Genomic DNA, 22,216 nt, shown 5'->3' on the forward strand with positions numbered 1-22,216 from the left:
TGTGTAGGTTTGTTTTGGGGTTTGGGTTTGTTGTTTGTTTGGTGTTTTTTTTTTAATTCCTAGCGGGAGGCAATTAAGAGGGTCTGGGGAAAGCTCTGCACTGTAGTTCTGGTCCATCCTCTCAATAACACCTGAAGTCCTAGCATAAGAAATTCAGAAGCATATATTGCTACCGTACTCTGATATATTATACATAATATATTATAATTGAAGGTATTCATATAACTGATACAGTCCAGGCCACATGCTCTGCACTGCCCAAGACAGGGTGTATCTCTTGGCCTCCACTTACGATAACTTGAAAAAACAATTGAGCTCTTTTCTTTTTTAGGAGCAATACGAAGGAAGAAGTAGTAGCCTCCACCCGAACGCAGGAAAACATGTCAGCATGGAAAAGAGAGGCACGTGTGGGCGGGGGAGTTTCATTCCCGACTGTTTTATGAAGCCTTATGTAGCTGTAAAGGAGAAACAGAAAGAAAAAACCCCAAGCAAACCCCGTGGAAGGCGATGAGCAGAAAGCCAAGGACACAAGTCGGAGCAAGCTCTGGGGCTGCGGCTCTGAGGAGGGATCTTTGGGCTAAATACTGACTTAAAAGGGCTTGGAAGCAAGCGCAGAAACAAACAGCCGCCCTCCGTGCTCCCCCTTCCCAACGTCAACCCAAAAATAAGAAAGAAAAAAAAGTTTTTTTTCTGGCCCGACACAGGGTTTTATACATCACCCGCGAATAACAGGGCCGTGCCAGGGCAGTGAGCGACTACGGCACCTTCCTCCCGGCCGCGTTCGCAGCCCGCGGCCCCCAGCACCACAGGCTCCTGCCCCCGCTAAAGGGGGCCGCGACACCCGCCAGCCCCTCCCGACCTGCGGCCGAGCCGCAGCCGGCGGCAACGCACCCAGCCGCTTCCGCGCCGCCGCGCAGGCTCGGGGCCGGGGCCGCGCCTCCCGCCCGCCCGGCCCGGGGTCGCCGCCGGCTCCGCCGCCCTCGGGAGGTGAGAGGGAGCCCGGGGAGAGGGAGGAGGCGAGCGGAGGCTGTCGGCTGCTGCCCCGGGGAGGGAGTTTCGTTCCCGGGTGGTGGCGGCCAAGCGGGACAGGCCTGTTCCCCGCCCCTCGGAGCGCCCCTCGCCTCACGCACTGCCCGGCGGCCTCCGGGCGGAGGGGCCCTGCTCCCGGCTGGGGGTGGGCGGCCTCGGGTCCCGCTGTGTGGCGGGCCGTCCGAGGGGGATCCTTCCCTCCTTCTTCTCCGGGGTTGGGGGTGTGGGGGTCTGTGTCCCCATTTAGCGGCTGGGATGAGGGGCGTGCACGGTATGGTGTCCCCCTGTGAGGTGCCTGGGCTGAGGGGCCTGCAGGGTGTCCCCCTGTGGAGGCAAACCTGAGGGGAGTCAGTGGGCGCAGGGGGACTCCTGACCAAATACAGGCTCATGAGATTTTTCTTTCTTTTTTTTTCTTTTTTCCTTCATGTCCCATCAGGACCAAACCCCATCTGATGTGGTGAGCAGCAGCACCAGGAGAGGGGAAGAAGGTGAGGCCTGGCTGGGGCGCAGCAGGAGGGTGGTGGGCCCCAGCGGCACCTGCTACAGCCAGAGCCACCCTGGTGCTCGACAAGGAGAAGCCAGCACCTGAGAGGCCAGCGCTGACACCCACAGATGGGGAGCAGAAGGAAGGCGGTGAGGGCACTGACCCGCTCTAACGCACACACAGCAGCACAGGGAACACTTAAGACAGCCTTTTGGTAAGCACAGTTGTAGGCTTGTACAGCTGTGTGCAGTTGTATACAAAGTTGCTTTCGTCTAAAGGTACGAAACAAAACAAAGTACATGAAAGGAAGGAAGCAGCGTCAGCACTTTGCAGCCAGGAGATCGCTGGGGACAGGGGACCTGCGACTTCCGTGATGCAGCGCAGGAGGTCTGTGGTAGGGCGAGCCAGAGCTCTTCTGTCCTTGCTTCCAGTTTAGGAGATTCACCACCCTCCTTTTGCTCATTCCCTTTGCCACAATCAAAGAGCATCAAGCAGCAGAATGCCTTCTATCGAGCAAAAGACAAACAATGAAATGCAACCATCCAAAACCCAAGCCAAAGTGCATCTGGCTTGGGATGAATACTGGGCTACGTTAGCTGGGAGTGAGGATTTTTCAGAAAGCCAAGCTCCAGTCAAAAATGGACCCTTGTCATTCGGAGTCTGAATATGAAAACAGCTTGCAAAACATTTTTTCAGACTTCTAACAAAAGAGTTGGTCCTTCTTTTGCTCTGGTATCTAGGCTACATTGTGCAGGCTCATGCATATCACTGCTTTTATTCACATGAGTAATTCCATTTGAATTTGGAGCGACAACGTGTATGTGTAAAGTTACTCATATGCTTTCTGTCTCCTTTATATATTGAAATTATGTGGGTTTGGTTTTTTTCCATTTGGTAGTGAAGCCCAGTAACTGTTGGCATCAAGGTTATTGTGAACCACCACAGTTATTATTACTGTTTGCCCGCCTGACACCTTTGTTTTCCTTGCCAGACTAAAATCCAGCTATTCCTCTCTATGCAGTCTATTCCAGCTATGCAATTGTATCATCTGTCTTTATGCAAGCATCTTTCACCTGACTGTGTAAATTCATCTTCCCTATAAAAGATCCTTTCTGTACTCAGTTTTTCCTCCAGTCATTACTGACAATCTTTCCAGTTGTGCCATCTGATTCTTTCTCACGCAAGTCTCTCATGACTTCTCCCATACTGTGTAATCTAAATTCATACTGATGCTAACATGATATCTGGATGTTTTAATATTTGCCAGCTGGAACATTTTATTATTCTCATTGCCAAATGCCCTCTATTTCCTCCCTCATATTTCTTCAAGCTGCAGCTTCTGCTATTCTCATAACCTTGTCTGTCTTCTCTACCCCATTGCTCCATGTTCATCTAAGGGCAAAATATCTTGTGGACAAGAAAAACACATCGTCTGTCTTCCGTGAAGTGTGGCATTAAGTTGTAAGTGTGGCTGAGTGTTTTATTAGATGTTCTTTATATTCCCTGACTGAGAAAAAGGAACAAAGAAGTAAAATTCAGTGCATCCTCTTTTTCTATGGAAGATAATAGCTTTTCACTGATGTACTCTCAGCTGTCAAGTATATACTATAGTACTCTTAATTCGTGCCTGAGGAGAGTAGCCAGACTGGGTAGCCACTGACTCCTTTGTCAACCAGAGTCTTTTTTCCTAACCTAGAAAATTTTGTGAATTAGCGCAAGTAGAGTCTCCCTTAGGAAATAAAGTATTTTGAAGTTGCTTCAACAGCAGGTCACGAGCTGTCAAGAAGATGCATACAGTCACACCTAAGTACAGATTTATTACATTGAATCTCCAGGGCATCTACCTACTGTAGCATGAAAGAATCCAACTAGTAAGTTTTTCTGAAATTGCCAAAATGATGCCTTCTAGGAATGTTAAAAACTGCTATTTCTGGTGGGAAGAGGTGATGACCCATGTATTAGAATGACCTGTTTCCAGTGGTGACAGTACAGATTACTTCCAAGGAAAGGGTAAAAGGCCAAATACATCTTAGAGTGCCCTGTGAACATGGTTGGAGTTTCTTATTTCTTTTACCTTGAAGCGTGAGGACCAGGAACTGTATTTTCTCCCTCTGCCATATCAAGAACTTGAAAAATTACCTGTTTGTCTCAGCTAACGTCCAAAGAGTCATCTTGCTGCAGTGGTACTTCACAGGCAGGGTGTTTATCCCAGTTATATGGTAAGACCACAAGAGAGAATGAGCTCTTGACATGCCTATGGATGAGGTCAGCAACGAGACCTTAAATAAGATTTGAAAAGCAGATTAGATTTCTGTAGCAAATAGTCTATTAAGGACCAAAAATAAACAAAACCCATACACACTCGCATTTATTATCAGCATAAGCTTCTGATCAGGCATGGCTGGTGCACTGGATTTATAAGTCCATAACATGCTGTACTTGTGCCACCTACAGATGTGTATTTCAGGCAGGTCTTTCTCAGAAACTTCAAAGCTGGGTTGTAGACAAATGATAAGCTGCAGTTCTGGAAGTCATAATTAACAGATTACCCTGGGAGATCTACTACTCAAAACTATATATTCTTTTTTCTTTTTTTTTTTTTTATGAAAAAGCCCCATTCTTCTTAAAAAAAACCCCACACAACAAAAAGCCCAGCAAATCCCAAACAACTAAAATTTTAATTTACTAAGGAAAATAAGCTGTGAAAGTAAGGTAATATAGACATGTTTATTTTTTGCCTGTAATACAAGGCTTACTTCAATACAGTGACAAAGGTGATTTCCTGATTCATATACTAGCGTTGTATATAAAGATGTAACAATCCAAGAAATATTTTAAGTACTGAATTTCTTTTCTCCAGAACCACCACCACCATTATATTTGGGAAATAGATTAAATATTTACTGTATCACCCCAAATCAAGTTGTAGTTGTTTACTTAAAAATGAGAAATATACCTAGCACAGAGAAAATACAACTGGATATATTTATACTTCTTTATTTAATATATTCTTATGTTTATTACTACTTAAGAACTCTTTGTAATAGAGATCGAGTAATGCTACACAGTAATGAACATAAAGGATTTGTGGGCAAAAGCTTCTAGAAAAAAACCCAAAGAGACTATATTAATAATTTAAATTTTCAAAAATTAATTATGCAATTATATGCAAACATATAAATTTATTCTGAAATTGTGAAATTAGAGCTTTAATGTTAATGTGATCTGTATTGAAGAAGTGCGATATCTTACCTGCAGAGCTCCAGAAACAGGCGGACAGCTGTTCACAAGAGCATTTGTGATGCTCTCATCTGTTTTGCAGTAAAGGTGCCAGTGCCCTCGGTGGTCTGGGACTGCACACCCCAGAAGCAGTAGTTAAATATATAGGTGTACAGTACATACAAACTGTAATCATACATGACTCTTGTGGAAGAGTTGCCTCCTTTGGAATACCTGTTCACTACAAAAAGCGTTCTGAAGCACTGAAATATAACAGTGATAATGTTTAAGAATACTACCCTAAACCTGTTAAAATTCAAATAAGTTATTCAACATAAAAGCCTTTCTAATTTTCTGTAAATTTTCAGCATGTCCACTCTAAGCTTTATGAAGTCAACAGGGGTGTTATTGTTTTACTTGAAAGTACCTGTCATTTTTCTGAACCCTGAAATCGGGATGGAGCTGCGTCCCCTGCTTTGTCATTTTACAAATCCTCTTTCTGTCCTTCAGCTTCCCCCTGTAAGAACAAACACCATTTACCATCTCCTTCCTTTTGTCTTGACTACTTCAATTGTAAGGTCAGTCATGTAGTAACTGCATGTTTTACAACACGTAGCAAAGCAAGACCCTTATTTCAATTCAGAATTCTCATAATACAGAAATATTACAGATACCCTATATTCGTAGGGCCATTCTGGTCTTTCAGGTTGAAATTATGAAGCTGAGCATCTCTGAGAATTAGTTCCTGTATTTTGAAAAAATGAAAAAAAAAAAAAACCAAAAAACAAAACCCACCTGAGAAACAGTTCATAATAACTTGAATTTAGGAAATAATAAAACTGGAAACCTGAGGATACTAAAATTTACGACAGATAGTAAAGCATTGCAAGTAAATGCGATACACTGGAAAAAAACCCCTCTACTCTCTAAACTACTCTAAACAAAGTGGTTTTGTTTTTAGAACTTTGTAACTGCATTGCACGTCTTCAGTCAAAGTTTCCTCCTTATTCATGCAGACAGTCCCATTGGAGCAAACATTACAACAAAACCACCACTAAAGCAAAGGTTTCTAAGATAAGTAAAGTGAGGAATGTTATTATTTTTGACGAGCAGTAAAACATCAAGTTGTCCAATAAGAAAATAGAGTGTTCTGCATGGAAAGGTTCAAGGGTTGAGTTCAGAAAACTGTGTCATTAACAGAAAAAACCAAAACTTCCTACTTTCTTCCCCCCAATGTGAGTGGTTTCGTATCTCATTATATTTCAAAAGGCTCGATCCTTTTAAATCTGAAACTTCTAAGTATATTGAAAACAGATGGAAATGAATCAGGGGACCAAGGCAGAAAAAGGTAGGAAAAGGCTTTAATGAAGATCTATTTAAGTAATACTTTAAATCAATAAATCCATTTGTCTGAGAAACCACATCTAATAGAAATATAAATAATTATATAATGAACATATAAACTACATTTCCTGAAGTAATTCCTGTCTTTCTACATTTCCTGAATTATTTGTATTATGAAACAGTAGTGTGGCGCCATTAATTGATAAGCACTGTGCTATAGTTACCACGCTAATTGCAGCTCTTTAGGTCCTTGTCTCACAGCTCCTCCAGCCGTTTAACAATTGGGATTGATTGCACAGGAGCTATTTTTAGAATGAAATGGCAGAAGAGTTTGGAGAGCAGCAGCCATTTTTTTGTGTGTGCTACAGCTGTTTTTGAAAAAAAAAAAAAACTTGGATAAAAATGTTCTGAGTTGTCTTTTTGGGTTTTTTTTTTTTAAAAAATTCTGCTAAAGTTAGAGCTTCCTATTGGATAATTGGTCTTGCTTGCTTGTACGAAGTTGAAGCTGAGGTCAGTGTTGCGTGACACAGAGGATATTGCTCAGTGACGTTGTTCTCAGAAGAGCAGCAGTTTTTCGTTGGAAACAGGACTGTTAAGGTAGGCGGTAGATGAACTTTGGTGAGTCTGGTTCTAGAGAAAGGCAATGCAGGAGTCAAGTTTGTAGTTCAAAATACCAGTGATGAAAGGCAAGATTCAAGATCAACTTTGAAGGTTGTTTTTTCCCCAACTCTGAAATGAAGCAGTTTGTTAACGGATCTGTTTAAGTGATTGTAGGTCCACTTCCAAGAATGCCTTATGCTGAGAGAGTAAATGGCTGTGATTCACAAGGGTCAGTTGATGCTCAGAAGGTGTGACTGGGAAGAGACACCCATTCAGTTAATCCCAGATTGGCCTTTTGTTATCCCATCCTGCTCGCCTGCCTTACAGAGTTCAGCTGGGGTAGATAAACAAGTGGACAGGATTTTGTGGCTAATCTACTATATGAAGTCAGGGCTGTCTTCTTCTCTGAGTGTTTGTATAATAGGAGGCAAGGTTTGTAGGAAGAATAACAAAGAGAAATATGTAGGAAGAGGAATAACCAGTTTTATAGCTGTGAAAAAAAAACAAAACTCAAGGGGACAAGCCCATTTTACCTTTGTAAAGTATTAATAGCAGAGACCTATCACCTTTTTGACATTAAATTATATCAATAGTAGTAATACCTTGCTACTGTCACACAGCACTGCATCAGCAAATTTGAATTGTTTTACTAAGGAGGTGTCTTTGTCCCCAGTACTGTGGAAGTAAATAGATGAATTGGCCACAGTTACAGAGAAGCTTTGGCAGAGTTAGGGAGAGAATCCGTGTTTCATGTCTTCAGCTGCTTTTCCCTTTTCAATGCATGCCATAAAGTATTATGGACTTACACACCTATAATGCGTCACTACTTTATAGCTGCTAATTCCCCTGGAAAAGAGAAATGCACAACCTTTGTAAATGCTGCCAATCTTGTATTCTTTCAGACAAATCATAAAAAGATTATACTTCAGTTTTCTGCAGTAATAGCTTACAGTACTGGTTTGCATAAAGAGATTAATGCAATTAATGCAATACTACTCTTGTCAGAATATGCTACAAGAGATTCTTTAGCATGTTTTTGTCACTAAATCTGTTCCAGTCTTACAAATGGTAAATTTTAGAGATAAATTAGATCATATGCATTTCATATTAATATGAAATATGAATGTATCTTTTATAGCTTGTTTTACTGTAATTTTTGTTTTTCCTTAAATTATGTGCAACTCCCCCCTGGACTTCTCTGTGAACACCTGAAGAGAGGGATGCAGTAAGGATTCATCTTGCAAACACTTCCTAGGCTCACTTCCTTTGGGAATAAATAGCAATAAGTACAAATTTCAGATATAGTGAAAATACAGACCTACCCCTTTTGCAAATAGAATATTTAATATCTGAAGCATCTCACTGTAGCATGTTGTCTCACTGTAGTTATTGTGATTTCAGGAATCGAAGTAACAGTTAAGCTGTTCATATTTTATAAAGGCTGTGTCCTAACTTCTGGTATGTTTAACAGAGATGTCAGTAATAATCACAAAGATACTGGGCTACAGTTCACTTGGTATTTTTAGGACAATAGCAGCGGCAATACCGCAGAAAAGGCAAGCACCTGGGATAATATGCATGCTACAAAAAGCGCTTTATACCATGTGTGGTACCGGCCCTGGTCATCTGGTGTTTCAGTCACCAGCTCAGCAAAGCTTGATGGAGCCAATCAATGTGATTTTTAAAGAGGGAGTTTAATAAATACCAGTCTTCATTTTCTGCCAGTATAGGAGGCTACTGCTATTCTGGCCTTGAGCTAGCTTTTGAAGCAGCATGCAGTGAGCGCTTAAGACATCTACACCTGAGCTAGCTCTGCAGACTCAGCTCCAGAGTATCAGCAGCTCCAGATACTCTACCTGCTTAAATGGTAATTTAAGGTGCAAAGGCCACCTTTCCTCCCAGATTTTACACTGGTACTTTGCTGCCAGGTACTTCCTACAGCAGGGGCTGTGTGGGAATGGCCACTGTAGGCAGCGCAGCAGGCTGTGGAGTGACAGAGTTTTGGATACACACCTTGCCTCTGCCCCTGGTGGAGCAGCAAACCGGAGCAGTCATGTACCAGCTGATCTGCCAGAGCCTTGAAGAAGACGATGGCATGAAGGGACAGTGAGGATCCTTGCTGTTAATGGGTGGAGGGAAGGATAGCTCGTGAATTTGCCTGGGACAAATCCAGGCTTTTGAAAACAAGGGAATCCTTGAAGACAGGAGAAAACTTTGAAGCAGGGGGTATGTGTTTGTGCTGCTTCATAGATAAACCTCTCCAGACAATGGGTGTTGGCACAGAGGCAGAATACTGAAAACTCTGGGAAACAAAAATGTTGCTTCCAGTGTAGCAGTGAAACAGAAGACATGCAGGATCCTGAGAGAAAAATAAAAAGGAAGGCTTATTATAGAAGTACATAGAAAAATTATTAAATAAAGGGTTATTTAGCTGGGCACCATTATTCAGCATGTTTATGGACATACAAACTGGTTTTACAGAAATCTTTTATAATTTTTTTTTCTTCTGTAGTTAACTGCTCATTTATCATTAAATCCAAGAGAACATTGATCTTTCCTTTTTATAGCACGTAAACTTTTGATAGCGATCTGGATACTGTGCAGTATCTCGGTACATCCTGCCTCATCCTGTAATAAGATATGCACAGGGTGAGCAGTGCTTATGTTGACCTTTGCTGGCATATATATAGCTAAATACAGTTTTATGCAATGAACTTCAAGGCACAGTTCATATGTCTTAAGTTATACAGTGGCAATACATATAGTAAAAATACCTGCATGTAGATTTGAGGGAGAAGCCTTCGTTTAATCTAAACTGGTCATTGCCGTATTTCTAAGTAACTGCTCTGGCCTAAAGAAATTTTCAGTTACCATATGTGGGAAACAATTTACATTTCAAACCTTACCTGGAAGTGGTTGAGGCTTTTATGCAGTGTCCTTGTGAATTAACCTGGGAAACCAAAAGATTAAGATGAAACCATCAGAGAAGATGGCCTTTGAGTACCGCACAGTGGCTACTTTGAAAAAGTGTTCATTCGGCACACATAGGCTGAAGACCCCGATGCATTAAGATGGAAGTTGGTGGATGGCCCCAATGCCTGTGCCTACGCTGCTGCTTGTGATGTGAAATGGCCAGACTTTTTAATAGCTTTGTTACTCTCATCCCATTTCTGAGGAGATGGAGGGAAAATTTCCAGCCTTGTCACTGCTTTACTCAGGAAGGCTGTGGGCAGCAGCTGTAATGAATGTTCTCTATGGATGTAAATGGTTTTATTGCTCTACATCCAGGACAAATTTGGTATGTCTGCTGTCAGGTTTTTTGTTGTGTGTTTTTTGTTTTTTTTTTTTTTTTTTTTTTTTTTTAATTATAAGTAATTGTGCCAAGTAGACATACGTTTATCAGATTTATCTTGGAAATAGTCTCAAATCAAAAGAATGGATTTGGTGCACGATCATTATGTTGAGCTGAGAGTTACGTGACTTTATCCACTGGGATGATAAATACATGCGTACTTAAACTAGAGAAGTTAAATGCAGAAAACACTGGAACTGTGGAAGAACAGGCGTTACTTTGCAGTACCTAGGAGTTAATTGTGTGTCCATACTGACAGATTGTTACGTATCCGTTTCCATCCTAGGTCCTCAATATGGCTGGAATCTGGCTTTCACTTCAGTTACCTCAGACACATTACCAAGACAAATCCCAGAATTTGGCCTAGTGCTGATTTATTATTTTTTTTTTTAGTACTTCATAAAATAATCTTCAAAACACTGGCCGTGATATATTTTAAAGAGGATTAATAGAGGTTGGGTTTGGTACTTCTGTCTTCGCAGAACACAGTGACATCTTGTGGCAAGTCAAGGGATAGTGTAATTTTTTTCCAGACGTATCCTAATTTCAGCTGGTTTACACATGAAAGTAAATAAATTCTGGACAACTGCTAATGCATTACTTTCATCTGTAATATTCACTCTTTCAGAATTTTGTTTTAAGTACAGTTTTGTTTTAAGTACATTTCCATAGTGAAAAAGAGCAAGCCTTGGTTTCTACCATATTGCAAACGTAGAGTATTGCAGTTTATCGCTTCAGCTCGCTGATGTTCTGTGGAAAACATTCAGTTCCAGGAATGTACCTGCCCTGGTCTTGCTGATATAAGACTCTGAGAGTCGTCATTGCAAATGCTTTACTTGAGTTAGCCTATATTATGGCCAAAATTGTCAGGTTGTTTTTGATAAGAATGAAAAAACACAGTAACTTTTTATCATAAGACATGGACTTTTCTTTTTTTCTATCTTCTTTTAATTTTCATTTTCTTTTTAAATCTGAAACTACTTTTTTGTCTTTTTACAGACCAAGCAGAGTTTAAGCCCTCTCCTTGATGTTCTGGGACCCTCCCCTGACATGGCTGTCCTTTGCAGTTGATATTTGGATACAATCCTGGTTGGCAGCATGAAAGGAAAAACTACACACTGTGATTGGAAATCTGCACCCCAAAAGAAGCCCACTCCCTGCGATCGATATAAACATGCTTGCATTATTTGCAGAGGATTTGTTTATCTGTATGGAGGGCGGAACACCACCAGTCTTAGGGATTTTTGGCGATACAATATAGGTAAGTTTGCCCCTTCTCTTGTATGCCAGGGTTAAAGAGATTCTACATCCAGTCATCATGAAATTTGGGATACTCCGTAGTTAACAGATTATCCCCATTTAAAGTCTCTCCATCAAAATGATGGATAAACTGGATTTTGTTCTTTGGGCAAATGGTGTGTGTTTGTCCTGAAAAGTTTATTTCAGTTCAGTTCCTTTTTTTTTTTTTTTTTTTTTTACCAGAAGTACTGAATCATTTAAAATATCTTAGTTCTAGCAATGGATATCAAGGACATAGCTTTATTCACTCTTTAACATGGGAATAGTTTATGCATGTAAAAGTGCACAGAGGAAACACATGAATACAATACCTTGTAAGAATATATTAATAACACGCTATCAAATATGACACTGTATTTTTTGACGGAATGTATGATGTTCCCTGTTTAATTGTTGTTGCTAGAATAAAACATAAAATTCTGCTGGGGTTAATGCTCATGGAATAGTTGGGGTTTGATGTAGGTAACAGTATAGCATTAAAATAAAAGCAGTAACAAAATCAACCTATTACATTTAAGAAAAAATGCACATACTTAAGGGAAGTGCCTCAGTCTTCTGAACTAACAGAGAGGAAAGATGACAAAACACTTAATTTTCGCCCATTGACTCCATCAGTACAGCCAATTCAAAGCTGTTCTTTTCACCTTTTCCCTAATGTTTATGTGTTGAGTGCACGGCGGTCTTAACTTCAACTTTGGTTTATAGTGAAAAATGAATGGGAAATGCTGGATTGCCCAAGAGATGCTCCAGAAGAACTGGAAGAACATTCAATGGTGGCGTATAAGGTAGTATGCAAAGATTTATATTGTCCATATCCTAATATTTTATTTCCTGCTATACAATGAAATAAAGTGCCGTAGATTATTATGTACTAAACCCAGAAAACACTTTTATGTCAGTACAATTATGGATGTAGCTGCACCAATGTTTTGGAATCTTTCTGAATAAAGTGACAGTGTTTTAGCTTTGCAGCAGTGTGCATCTCCCTGATTTCCTCAGTCAACGCTCAGTACATACTAGTAATACACAATAAAGACCTTGGCAGCACATTCTTTGACTTAGTTGTAACAGTTGCTCTGAATTCATTTGCATGATAAGCTACAGCATAAAAACATTCACTTAAGAACTTGCATAGAAGAGGGATGGGGAAGTGAAGGCAAATAAGAATTCCAGCTTTGCCTGTGAGGGGAAAGCAGAATTTAGGATATCAGGAGCTGCGACGCAATGAAATCTTTCTACAAACACATAGAATTTAATATTACCTGCGCAATGACTCCGAGAGCTCGAGATCCACATCCCTCAAGCTGTTCCAGATTGACAAGGAAGTGAGTGCCTCCGGAATGCCGTTCCCGTTAAAACAGCACACTGTTCATTGGGGTTTCCTACTGGGAGAGGATAAAGACATGATTAAAAGTTGGTGGCTTTTTGCAGTTGCCTCTTGAATTGTTTATAGATCATCATATGCATTATTGTTAATTATATTTTGGTGATGGCAGCCTTTTCGTTTAAGAATTGTTTTAAAAATTATTTTTATGCTGTATGCCTACCTGTAAGTGAAAAATGTTTTTGCATTTCGCAGGGCACCCTGTATGTTTTTGGTGGGATGGTGGACTCTGCCTTCACGCAAGCAAAAACTCCTCTCTGGATATATAACATTGGTATGATACACAATAGCCAGTCTCTTCCACGGGACATTCCAAGCCTATAGGTACTAATAAAGAGTAAGAACAAAACTGTTTGCTGCTGCTTGTAACATAGCGTTCCCTAGGCTTTCCAAGAAGTAAAATGTGTGTAAAACCGTGTGCATATTTTCCCCCTAATATTAGGCTGTTAAGCTATCAAAGACTAGGCTCTTACTTTAATTAGAAATTATTTTATGGGAAAGTTTTATGTGTTTTAAGGTCTCAGAATTTCCATTCCTTCCCCCCAACCCCCCCAGAAGTTTAATATTTGATCATAAAACCCAATTATTATTATACATAATATTTTATAATATTTGAAGTTTTTTCCTTATATTACATAAATTTTTAAAACTGAGCTTTTCGCTTTATTATGGAAGAAAGTAGATCAGTAAAGTATATCTCATTTTGTATTTTTACTGAAGAAATACATAAACTGGCAACAGCAATGATGGAACTGGAAAAAAGGGGGTATAATTAAATAAGAAGGTGGGAAATTAACATCAGCATTTCATAACACAGTTTGTGTTTTTCCCCTAAGAACAAACATTTGGGATCTTTTAAGCATGTATTTTAATTAAAGCAGTGCAACATTTGAATTTAATAGCAACGTCATACACTATATATTCTCCTTTTGGAAACACTGTGTATTATAGTAGTGGCTGCTTATTTTGCTGTCAGATGGAGAGGGGAGAGAGAGAGATATTGATTACTTCTTGAGCCAGTAAATCCTGTGGCAAGACCAAGATTTAAGTTTCCTGGCCTCTTTTGCTGCTTCACTGCGTAACCTTAAGTAAATGGGTGTTGTTTTAATCCTTTCTTTGTTTTACACCATTTGTCTGAAATACTTACCTGCTGAAAGAACGGAGATCCTCAGGTAGAGTATATTTCATAGGAGAAAGCATCTTATTATTTACGGTGTTTATCAGTGAAAATTGGGAAGTATTTGTTCAAAATTTGTTGCATGTCTAATTCTTTCATGTTCATTATTTAAAATCTTTCCTGGCAAGCATAGCTTTTATTAATGTAAGCTTGCACTGCTTTCTCGTTCTACCTCTGATGCTGGGTATCTGATATTTCCACTCCTTCATGGTGATCATAGATCAGTGATTTTTTGACTGTTAATTGAGGACTACTTTTAAGGGATCTATGAAAAGGAGCAAGAAAAAGAAGGCTGTTGTCATAAGGTTTACATAAGAAATAGGAGGAGCCGTATATCCATCGGTAAATCTGGGGATTCTGCAAGTTTGGAAAATGGTGAAAATCACAGATTATTTCTGCATTGTGAAATTTAGCTGTAGCAGACAGGAAATACGGTATGGTATCTCTGTGATTCGATATCAGATAAGGATACAGAAAATTTTTTTAAACTATGTCTCCTGTAAGTCCCTTGGTACTGCTGTCTTAGTGGGAGGCGGATTTCTTCATCCTTGTCAGTGGAAAACACCAGGATGAGATTTACTTGAAAATTAGATCTGTAATTTGAAAAATTATTGTTGGAGGAGTGTCCTCTTGTGGTCTGGGATATAAACTGCGCTTTATTAAAACAATCCCCTAGATTCCGCAAGATGGACAGAGTGCCGTAACGTACCAGCAGAGACTGAGGTAAGGAGCCAGGAAGTGGTGAATGTGTGAATCAAATGCCTGTTGCTTTGTTGATTAAACAGATTGCTTTGAAATATGTTCCCCCAAACAGTTCCAATCTTATCTCTTCAGAGACATGTGGCTATACTTTATTTCTTTGCACTTTCAATAACTAAGGCTTTTTCTTCGTTAAAACAGTGTTTAAAAATACTGCTCTGAAAATTTAAGTCCTATATAAGAAGTTAAGTCCTCTCCTCTACTACTGCTTCTGTTTTTCTGAAATCCTTATCAAGAAAACTAATCTTAAATGGAATATTGCAACCATACATGAAGTCTGGGCTTTTAAAAGCAGCGTTGTGAAAACAGATTGGCAGTCACACTAATAGATTTTGAAAAGTGAAGTGCTGCAGCATTTTTCATTTCTTCAGTCTGAACACGTGGACTCACCAAGACGCTGCCACTTCTAAATGAAACCTCAGTGGAAGCTTTTATGTCTTGGTCTCATGACATTGGTTCTGTATCACTACATACAAGGAATAACTTCTTTTTTGCTACTGAAACTTCATCCTCACGATGTTACTACACTATGAAATTGCACAAAACATTTGTTAAGATGTGACACAGTTGCTACTGTGGTTAGCTGTGCTTGGCAAAGGAGTCAAGAGAACGTTTGGGACTGCAGGGTCATTTTGCAGGGACGAAGCTGTTATATGGTTGCTGAAATTTTGTTTATGTACGACAAACATGATGGAATTATGTATCAACTCCTTATATATAGGAGTAAATGGTTTCTTGTAATTATTCTAAACTGAGTATAGAGAATGTGTCTCCCTCCTCCTCCTCGCCTGTCCCCCTTCCCAAAAAAAAAGGCTATTTGAGAAGAAACAACCAAAGAACAACAGAAGAACAAAACCAAACACTTGCTTTATATTTTGTTTCAGCTTTAGCTGGGCCTCTCCGGGTTTGGGTCCTCAAGGCTCAGCAGCGCTGAAAACCACTGCGGGCGCAGCGGGAACCACCTGGTTTCCTGCTGAGGGTCTGGGCATGGACTAGTGCTTCTGGCGGGGCAAAACCACACCAAGCGAGATGAGTGAGAGTTACTCTTGGGACTAATGTTTCCTCAGTGTGGAAAGGCCGTGCTTTATGGTGGAAAGGTCTACATCCCCCGTTATATTCCCCAGAGTTGCCCGATATATTTACAACATGTCCTGACGCCGTGCCTAGGAGTAGCTGTGAAAGCGGCGCTCCTGATGTGAGTGCAGACAGGAGGAGGCTGCAGGCATGGGATATCGTGGTGGACTTAAAAAGGGAGAGTTGCTTAGATTTGAGAATGGTTTGTATTTGCCTCCTACAAATCTTCAGTGGTGGGTTTACGCTGTATTTGCAAAGAAGTTTAACAGAACCCAAAGCCATGGTTTTCATTACTTAGGAACATTCCCAAGATATTAATTTCTACTGAGATGCCTTCATCTGTTAACTGTTTTTTGTCTTCTTATTAAACCATTTCAGAGCTCAGCACCAACTAACAGAAAAGGTCACAGTGCTGTAGTGTACCGTTCCAGCATGTGCATCTACGGGGGATACTTCGGCATCAGAGGCATTTCACAGGAGTTTTGGACTTTCCATTTTGGTAAGCTAAAAGCACAATGAGGTTTTGATCCAGTGTAAAAACAGCGACTGCTGCAGGACAGCATGGCTTGCTCTGTTAAGAAAATTCTTATCAGTAGAAATGTTGTAAGTTGTGGCTTATGTTTGGCAGCGGTCAGTTGTGAATTCTGTCAATTAAATTAGTGCCCATCTGATGTGAATTAGACTGTATTATACTGGAAGAAGTTTTGCAGTATTTGCCAGTTTTAGAGCTGAAAATCAGGGAGAATGTTTTGTTTAGTATTCACTAAGTTCTTCAAGGATTACCAAAAACTTTCGGATGCAGCAGAGACCCTGACTTCAGCCTATTAATGACATCTTTTGAATCTCAAATCTAGAATTGACCATGGGGAGCCAAACCTGACAGGAGATGGTTTCATTAGCATATTCATTACTAATCCGGTGGTTGCAAACCAGATGATTCCCAGAGACTTCCTAAATGGATAGCTTTTGTTATCTGGTGGCCATTCAGTTGCTATTTTGAAATGAATGATGGTTTATCTCATCCTTCATTCCCTCACAGGGAGAATAAGCACAGACATTAATGAGGGAATGTTTTTGTTGACTGAGTTTCCTTCTTACAGCCAGGAAATTATCTTTCCATGTCAGAGTTAATGAATTAACAAAGCCGTAGGAAAAACTGCACTGTAAATAAAATTTCCATGGCATCTGTCATACAGCATCTGACATTTTCATTAAAAGTTTATTTCAAAACTGATTTTTTAAATGCACTTTTTCAGTGTCAGAATTTAAGCAGTTAGCTTACATTGTCGTAAGCTTAGAGCAGAAACCCTTATTCTCCAACAGAATAGCTACTTTGTTCTTGAAACAAATCCCTTCTCGAATGCTAGGGTAAATTTGGTACATCTACAAATTAATGTTTTGCTTTCAGATACAAGAAAATGGTTGTGCATTTCCACCCCATCTCACCATACTGGCCCAGGACCTCGGCACGGCCACTCAGCAGTGGTTTATCACACGGGCATGTACCTCTTCGGAGGACTCATGGGGCTGAGTGAACAGAAGGACTTATGGAAGTGGGACTTTGTAAGCAGCAGCTGGTCCAACATCAGAACAAGGTAAACTATACTATTTGTTACACAAAATTAACACAGAAAGAGAGAATTAGTCCTACCATTTGATAATGCGTGCAGGCAGAGAGGGAGATGTTGCCCTTTTGGTGGTTGTAGGAACCGTTCAGATCAAGACATAGCACCGCTGGATCCCTGGGGCTCCAGTTGGCTTTGCCTGGAAGACCTGTTGGCAACGTGTCGACGCAGCTGTCAGCAGTGTCATTTTGATGTCCCAGTGCAGCTGTTCAGCTGTCATTCTCTTGAGTCAAAAGGAAAATAGAGGCTAAAATCAGTGTCAGTTTTTTGGTCTCCCCTTAACTGCTGGTTTCTCTTACGTTTAGCCAAGGACCTGCTCCAGTGGTAGGTCATGCTTCAATAGTCTTCAAAGACTCTATGCTGATTTTTGGTGGAGGGATTTCAAATTCCTGTCCTAATGGTGACCTCTGGAAATATCATTTCCATACGCAGACATGGAAGAAGCTAAGTAGTGCTACAAAGGCAAACTTTTCTCCTAAAATGTATCACAGCATCTTAGGAATTGGTGTTGATTTCCAATCTACCTCAGATTTCACTAATACATTCCCCAGCCATTGGAAGAGTAAGCAGAAGGACCATCACCAGCTGGTGACCATCCCAAAGCAGACTCATTTTTGCAACTACTTCCGTCACCAGCCTGCATACCGAGCGTTCAGCAACGAGGAAAGCAACGCCATCGAAATGAAAACCTTTAGCTTGCCTCTGGAGCCAGGGGGCTTCTGTGCATTTCAAACCACTTCAGAGGCAGAACTGGACCCAAACAGAGCAACGGGCATTTTGTCAAAGGACAAGTCTCGCCGTCTCTTTGTCTCTTCAGAAAAAGAGACGCTTGCTGCTGCCCAGACTGTGGGAGAAGAGGAAGGAACCGACTGTCAGCACGTGACCGCTGCGGATGAAGTTAGCAGCGATACCAATGTGCTGCTGCTCATCGGGGGTAAACCTTTGTCCAGCTTCTCCGAGATCTCATTCTGGCAAATGGAGTTTGATAGCCTGTGATCGCTTCGATTGCAAAGCGAAACTGTAAATTTCCACCAACGTGCCAGTAGGTGGTAAACCAACTGCTTGCAACTGCCTTCAGTTTCCTATCAGCACAAAACAACTTTAAACCTTCTCATATTTGCTGTGAACAGATTTTTTACAACGTGAACAACATATATTTAAGTCACAACTTGCATGCAAGTTGCCATTTCTGAGAGGACCTTGTTGGAATGCTGCTCTTTTTGTTACTTTTTCTTCTGGTCAGTTAATACTCTTTCAAATTGCAGTGGCTGATGCTGCCTTGAAAATCAGGACTAGAAGTAACCCCTGCAGGCTCTGTAACTGCCGTTCCAGGTGCAAACCTTGCTCATTCTGCACTGACATAAGAAATAAATATCCACCCATAAAACTGTATTTAAATCAAGTTTGTGCATGTTACGGTCAATGAATCTTAATGGTAACATTTTCTAAGACGTTTAAGATTTTGTTTTCTTCAGAGAATGTTCTTTGCACAAGGTACTTGCAACATGAGATGGCCTATAACAAAGAAGAAACCCAACGGACAAATTAGCAAGTGAAATCTAGAAGATATTCAAGGATTGCATCACGCCCTGAAGAAGTGAAGCCTCGAGTTCCCCTGAAAATCATGTGCAACATCAGACCAGAGGAAGCCCATGACACCCGGAAGAACAAAGTAGTTGCCCGGCGAACGGTAGTGTAATGACTGAGCGCAGGATCAAAAGGTTTTGAGTTTCTATTGGAAAAAGAAAGAGGAAGGCTCGACAGGAGCGGCACGAGACACAGGCTGCTCTGACTGGTAACCCAGACTATAGTCATAAAGGGATTTCTGCTTTTACAACTCCATCTCTCTCTGCTTTGTCAACATACGTAGTGTTTGTTACACGCTTCCCCTCTATACTAGTACTTCCTGAGTTCATGTATGGTTTTGATTTGTTGAAAAGAAAAAGTGCCTTTTTTTTTTTTTGAAAGATAATATTGTCCAGCATTTCAAGCATTTATTTCCATAGAAGTTAATAAGATAACGGCCCTCTGACTGAACTTCAGCATTCTGTAAGAAGAGATGCTGATGTCTGAAATCAGTGGAAAGTGTGATTTAATACTTCTGAACATTTGAAAGTTCTGAAACTTTTCAAGTTTCATAGGAATAATTAATTTTAAGTGAGAGTATTTACAGATACGTTCATCATCTCTTCACAAGTAGCTGTCACATGAATTCAACAGGAAAATTAGAAATGAGTTCACAAAAAGCAACTTAAAGAGTTCTTTGGACCTTCTGCGACCTTTGTTTGGAAACAGAGAGGACTGTGTGCTGCTGACATATGAATAAAGCCTGCTGCATTTCTGATCAGCGTGTGCTCGTTTTCTGAGCTTTCATGAATTTAAAATATGTATTTACATTTTCAAAATGAACAAAGACCTTACCTTTCTGAACAAGGAACACACTCCCGCAGGCCCCGGTCACCTCCTGGCACTTCAGCCAGCCTCAAGGGCTGCCCAGGCTTTGAATTTCTCCTCCAGGAATGGGGAATCGCCCACTTAGAGGAGCCCGGTAGGAAAGGACTTCACAGAGCAATAGGGCTGGGCTCGTACAGAGCACTGCGGTCTTAAGTCAGCAGCAGGTTTGTCTTTTGCTGGCGGACATGTCTGTTTTGGCATTAGCCAGTGAGAGCTGCTGTAACCTACAGACTTTTATCAAGGCTTGATGAGGGAAGGAAATTTAACTGGAAAGGGCAACAATAAACCAGTGATTTTCCAAGTCACATGAAGGCCTCCTGGCAGGGACAGGTATCCTGGGGACGTGCAAGAGCCCCAGGAAAATGCCATCCAGCCTCCGCCATTCCTTTCTTCCTCCCCCCCAAAACTCTCTTTCCTTTGGCAGCCCCACGAAGGGTTTAACATTTACTTGGAGCCAACGCAGGCAGGACATGAGCCAGCCCAAAGGCGATGGCTTGGCACAGGGAAGAAAAAGCAGCTTGCAGAAGGTGCCCATCTCCCCCGGTTCCTCCCCTCGCCTCTGCCGGCTTGCCAAGTCAGGTGGCTGCACCAGCGCCTTCGGCACCACTCCAGCTTCTTCACCCAAGAGATCCTAAGCCTCTCAAACCAGCCCGGTGGCACAGGGGCCCGGCTGCCCCCAGCCCCTGCACAGGACATGGGGTGCACAGGAGCTCGGAAGGGGCTGTGGCTGCAGAGGTGGGCTCAGGGCTCGCTTGCGGGAGGCTGAGCCGCAGCTAATCCCCGATAATACTATGGGAGAGAAGGGAGCTCCAGTCCTGGAAGCGGGACTGTCCGCTACAGCGGACTCCACTGAAGCCATTGGGGCTATTTCTCCCCTTGCTGACCCAGCTCTTTATAAAAACAAGGGCGAGCTCAAGCTGGAAGGGATGAGGTTTGAGATGCAAAGCTACTGCAGCCTGGCACCCCGGCCCTTCTGGGCACGTGTGAGCCTCGGTACCCAAGACCGAGGCGCACAATCCTTGCTCCTACCACTGTATCACGTTTCCTGGGCCATCTTCCCTTTCAAAACTGAACCCATGCTAGCAATTACACTTAATGGGGGTCTTGGAGCACCCCAAGTGGCCTCACTCCCGTTTTCCTGGCACACTTCTATCCATCGCAGTCACCTTTTCACAGGGGAAGAGAAGAGCCTTTGTGGATGTGGTTACGCTATTTCTCCATAACTGTATCAGTTAATGAGAATTCATCCCGTGCCCAAGTGAGTGACTAAAAGCTGCCGCCATCTGAAAGCTCTGTGGTGGCCTGCATGAAATAATGAATGGAATTACTCCAGCTAATGGCAACTACTTAGAAACAAAACAAAAGACATCATCTTTGGCTGGGCACAGACTGAAGGGGCTGCCACTGAAGCTCGCTGCTTTAAAACGTCTCTGAACAAAAGGGAAGCTTGCGTATGTATCTGATAGGCCCACGGTCTAATTCAGTCCATAGAATCAAAGCAAAAGGATGCAACGTTCTTTTGTAATCTCATCGGAGACACGAGATGCACTGTTGTATCATAAATCATACAGAAAAGAGAGCGAATCTATCGGCCTATCTCAACAAACCCTCTTTAATTACCACTGTTTCTGAACATTAAAATGCATGAATAGCAGACGGATTTTCTTTTAAAATGCAGACATTTAAAGAGGGTTTTTTTAATTATAAAAAAATATCTATAGCAAACATCTTTCATTGTTTTGAGTTATAAATGGATTTGAAGAATAATTCAGCGACTTATCACTGGGATCGTAGTTTGACCTACACAACAAATTATGCCACAAGGGAAATGCCTTTCTATGAGCTTAGTCATTAGGATGGAATTATTTCCCTCCCTTTTGATACTTTCCGAAGTTTATTAATTGTTGAGAAGATGATCATCAAATGGTTTGGTTGCCCTTTCCTGCCTCCTTAAGCATTTCACCAGTCAGGGTTTGGAAATTAAGTTTCCTTTAAACAATCGTTAGCACCACTGTACTGCAAAACATAGACCAGTCCCCTTACTGGAAACAGAAGGAAGATTGCCCCACTAACCCGCACGTGCTTTCGAATGCGTGTTGTGAAATTACGCTGGGAGGTTCAAGGTTCCTTTCTGGACACACACCTTGGTACTTGGATTTTCAAAACCACTGAACACCCGCCAGTCCTCCTGGACAGTCTCGGCTCTTCTGGAAAGAAGGCATTTAATTCTTCAGCATCTATCTGCCAGTTAGATGCCTTCTTAAGTTACGCTTTAATTGGCAACAGATTAAGTTTACAACATGGCCTGCAGTTTTGACATCCCAAATGAGTTTACAAATCTCTCTCCAATCCAGGTACCCTTCTCTTTGTTAGAAGCTGCCAAGCGACCTTAGCATGGAGACAGGTCCTGCCGAGA

At 41.4% G+C, this 22,216-nt stretch overlaps 1 protein-coding gene across 8 annotated transcripts; it reads left to right on the plus strand.

The window, feature by feature from the left end:
- Positions 1–700: 700 nt before the first annotated feature.
- Positions 701–19,711, plus strand: LOC134518869 (leucine-zipper-like transcriptional regulator 1 homolog). 8 transcript variants are annotated; one of them, XM_063342181.1, is made up of 9 exons: positions 701–987; positions 1,466–1,727; positions 11,028–11,289; positions 12,033–12,112; positions 12,907–12,985; positions 14,565–14,611; positions 16,100–16,220; positions 17,130–17,316; positions 17,898–19,711. In XM_063342181.1, exons 3-9 carry the CDS (start codon positions 11,127–11,129, stop codon positions 18,340–18,342), a joined length of 1,122 nt encoding a protein of 373 aa, XP_063198251.1. In that variant the 5' UTR covers positions 701–987; positions 1,466–1,727; positions 11,028–11,126; the 3' UTR covers positions 18,343–19,711. The 8 variants fall into 8 exon arrangements, with proteins under 8 accessions (XP_063198251.1, XP_063198243.1, XP_063198244.1 ...); XM_063342173.1 differs by having other exon boundaries at positions 703–987; positions 17,652–19,711; XM_063342174.1 differs by having other exon boundaries at positions 703–987; positions 1,466–1,662; positions 17,652–19,711.
- Positions 19,712–22,216: the final 2,505 nt, after the last annotated feature.

The sequence above is a fragment of the Chroicocephalus ridibundus genome, chromosome 7 (assembly GCF_963924245.1).
Source record: "Chroicocephalus ridibundus chromosome 7, bChrRid1.1, whole genome shotgun sequence".
Lineage (NCBI taxonomy): Eukaryota > Metazoa > Chordata > Aves > Charadriiformes > Laridae > Chroicocephalus > Chroicocephalus ridibundus.

Bases quoted from the DNA above. Each gene is read 5' to 3' on its own strand.
- LOC134518869 (XM_063342173.1), top strand. From the start codon at position 11,127: ATGAAAGGAAAAACTACACACTGTGATTGGAAATCTGCACCCCAAAAG. The intron at 12,113-12,906 runs GTAGTATGCAAA...TGCATTTCGCAG, and splicing joins ATTCAATGGTGGCGTATAAG to GGCACCCTGTATGTTTTTGG. The intron at 16,221-17,129 runs GTAAGCTAAAAG...TTTTGCTTTCAG, and splicing joins GTTTTGGACTTTCCATTTTG to ATACAAGAAAATGGTTGTGC.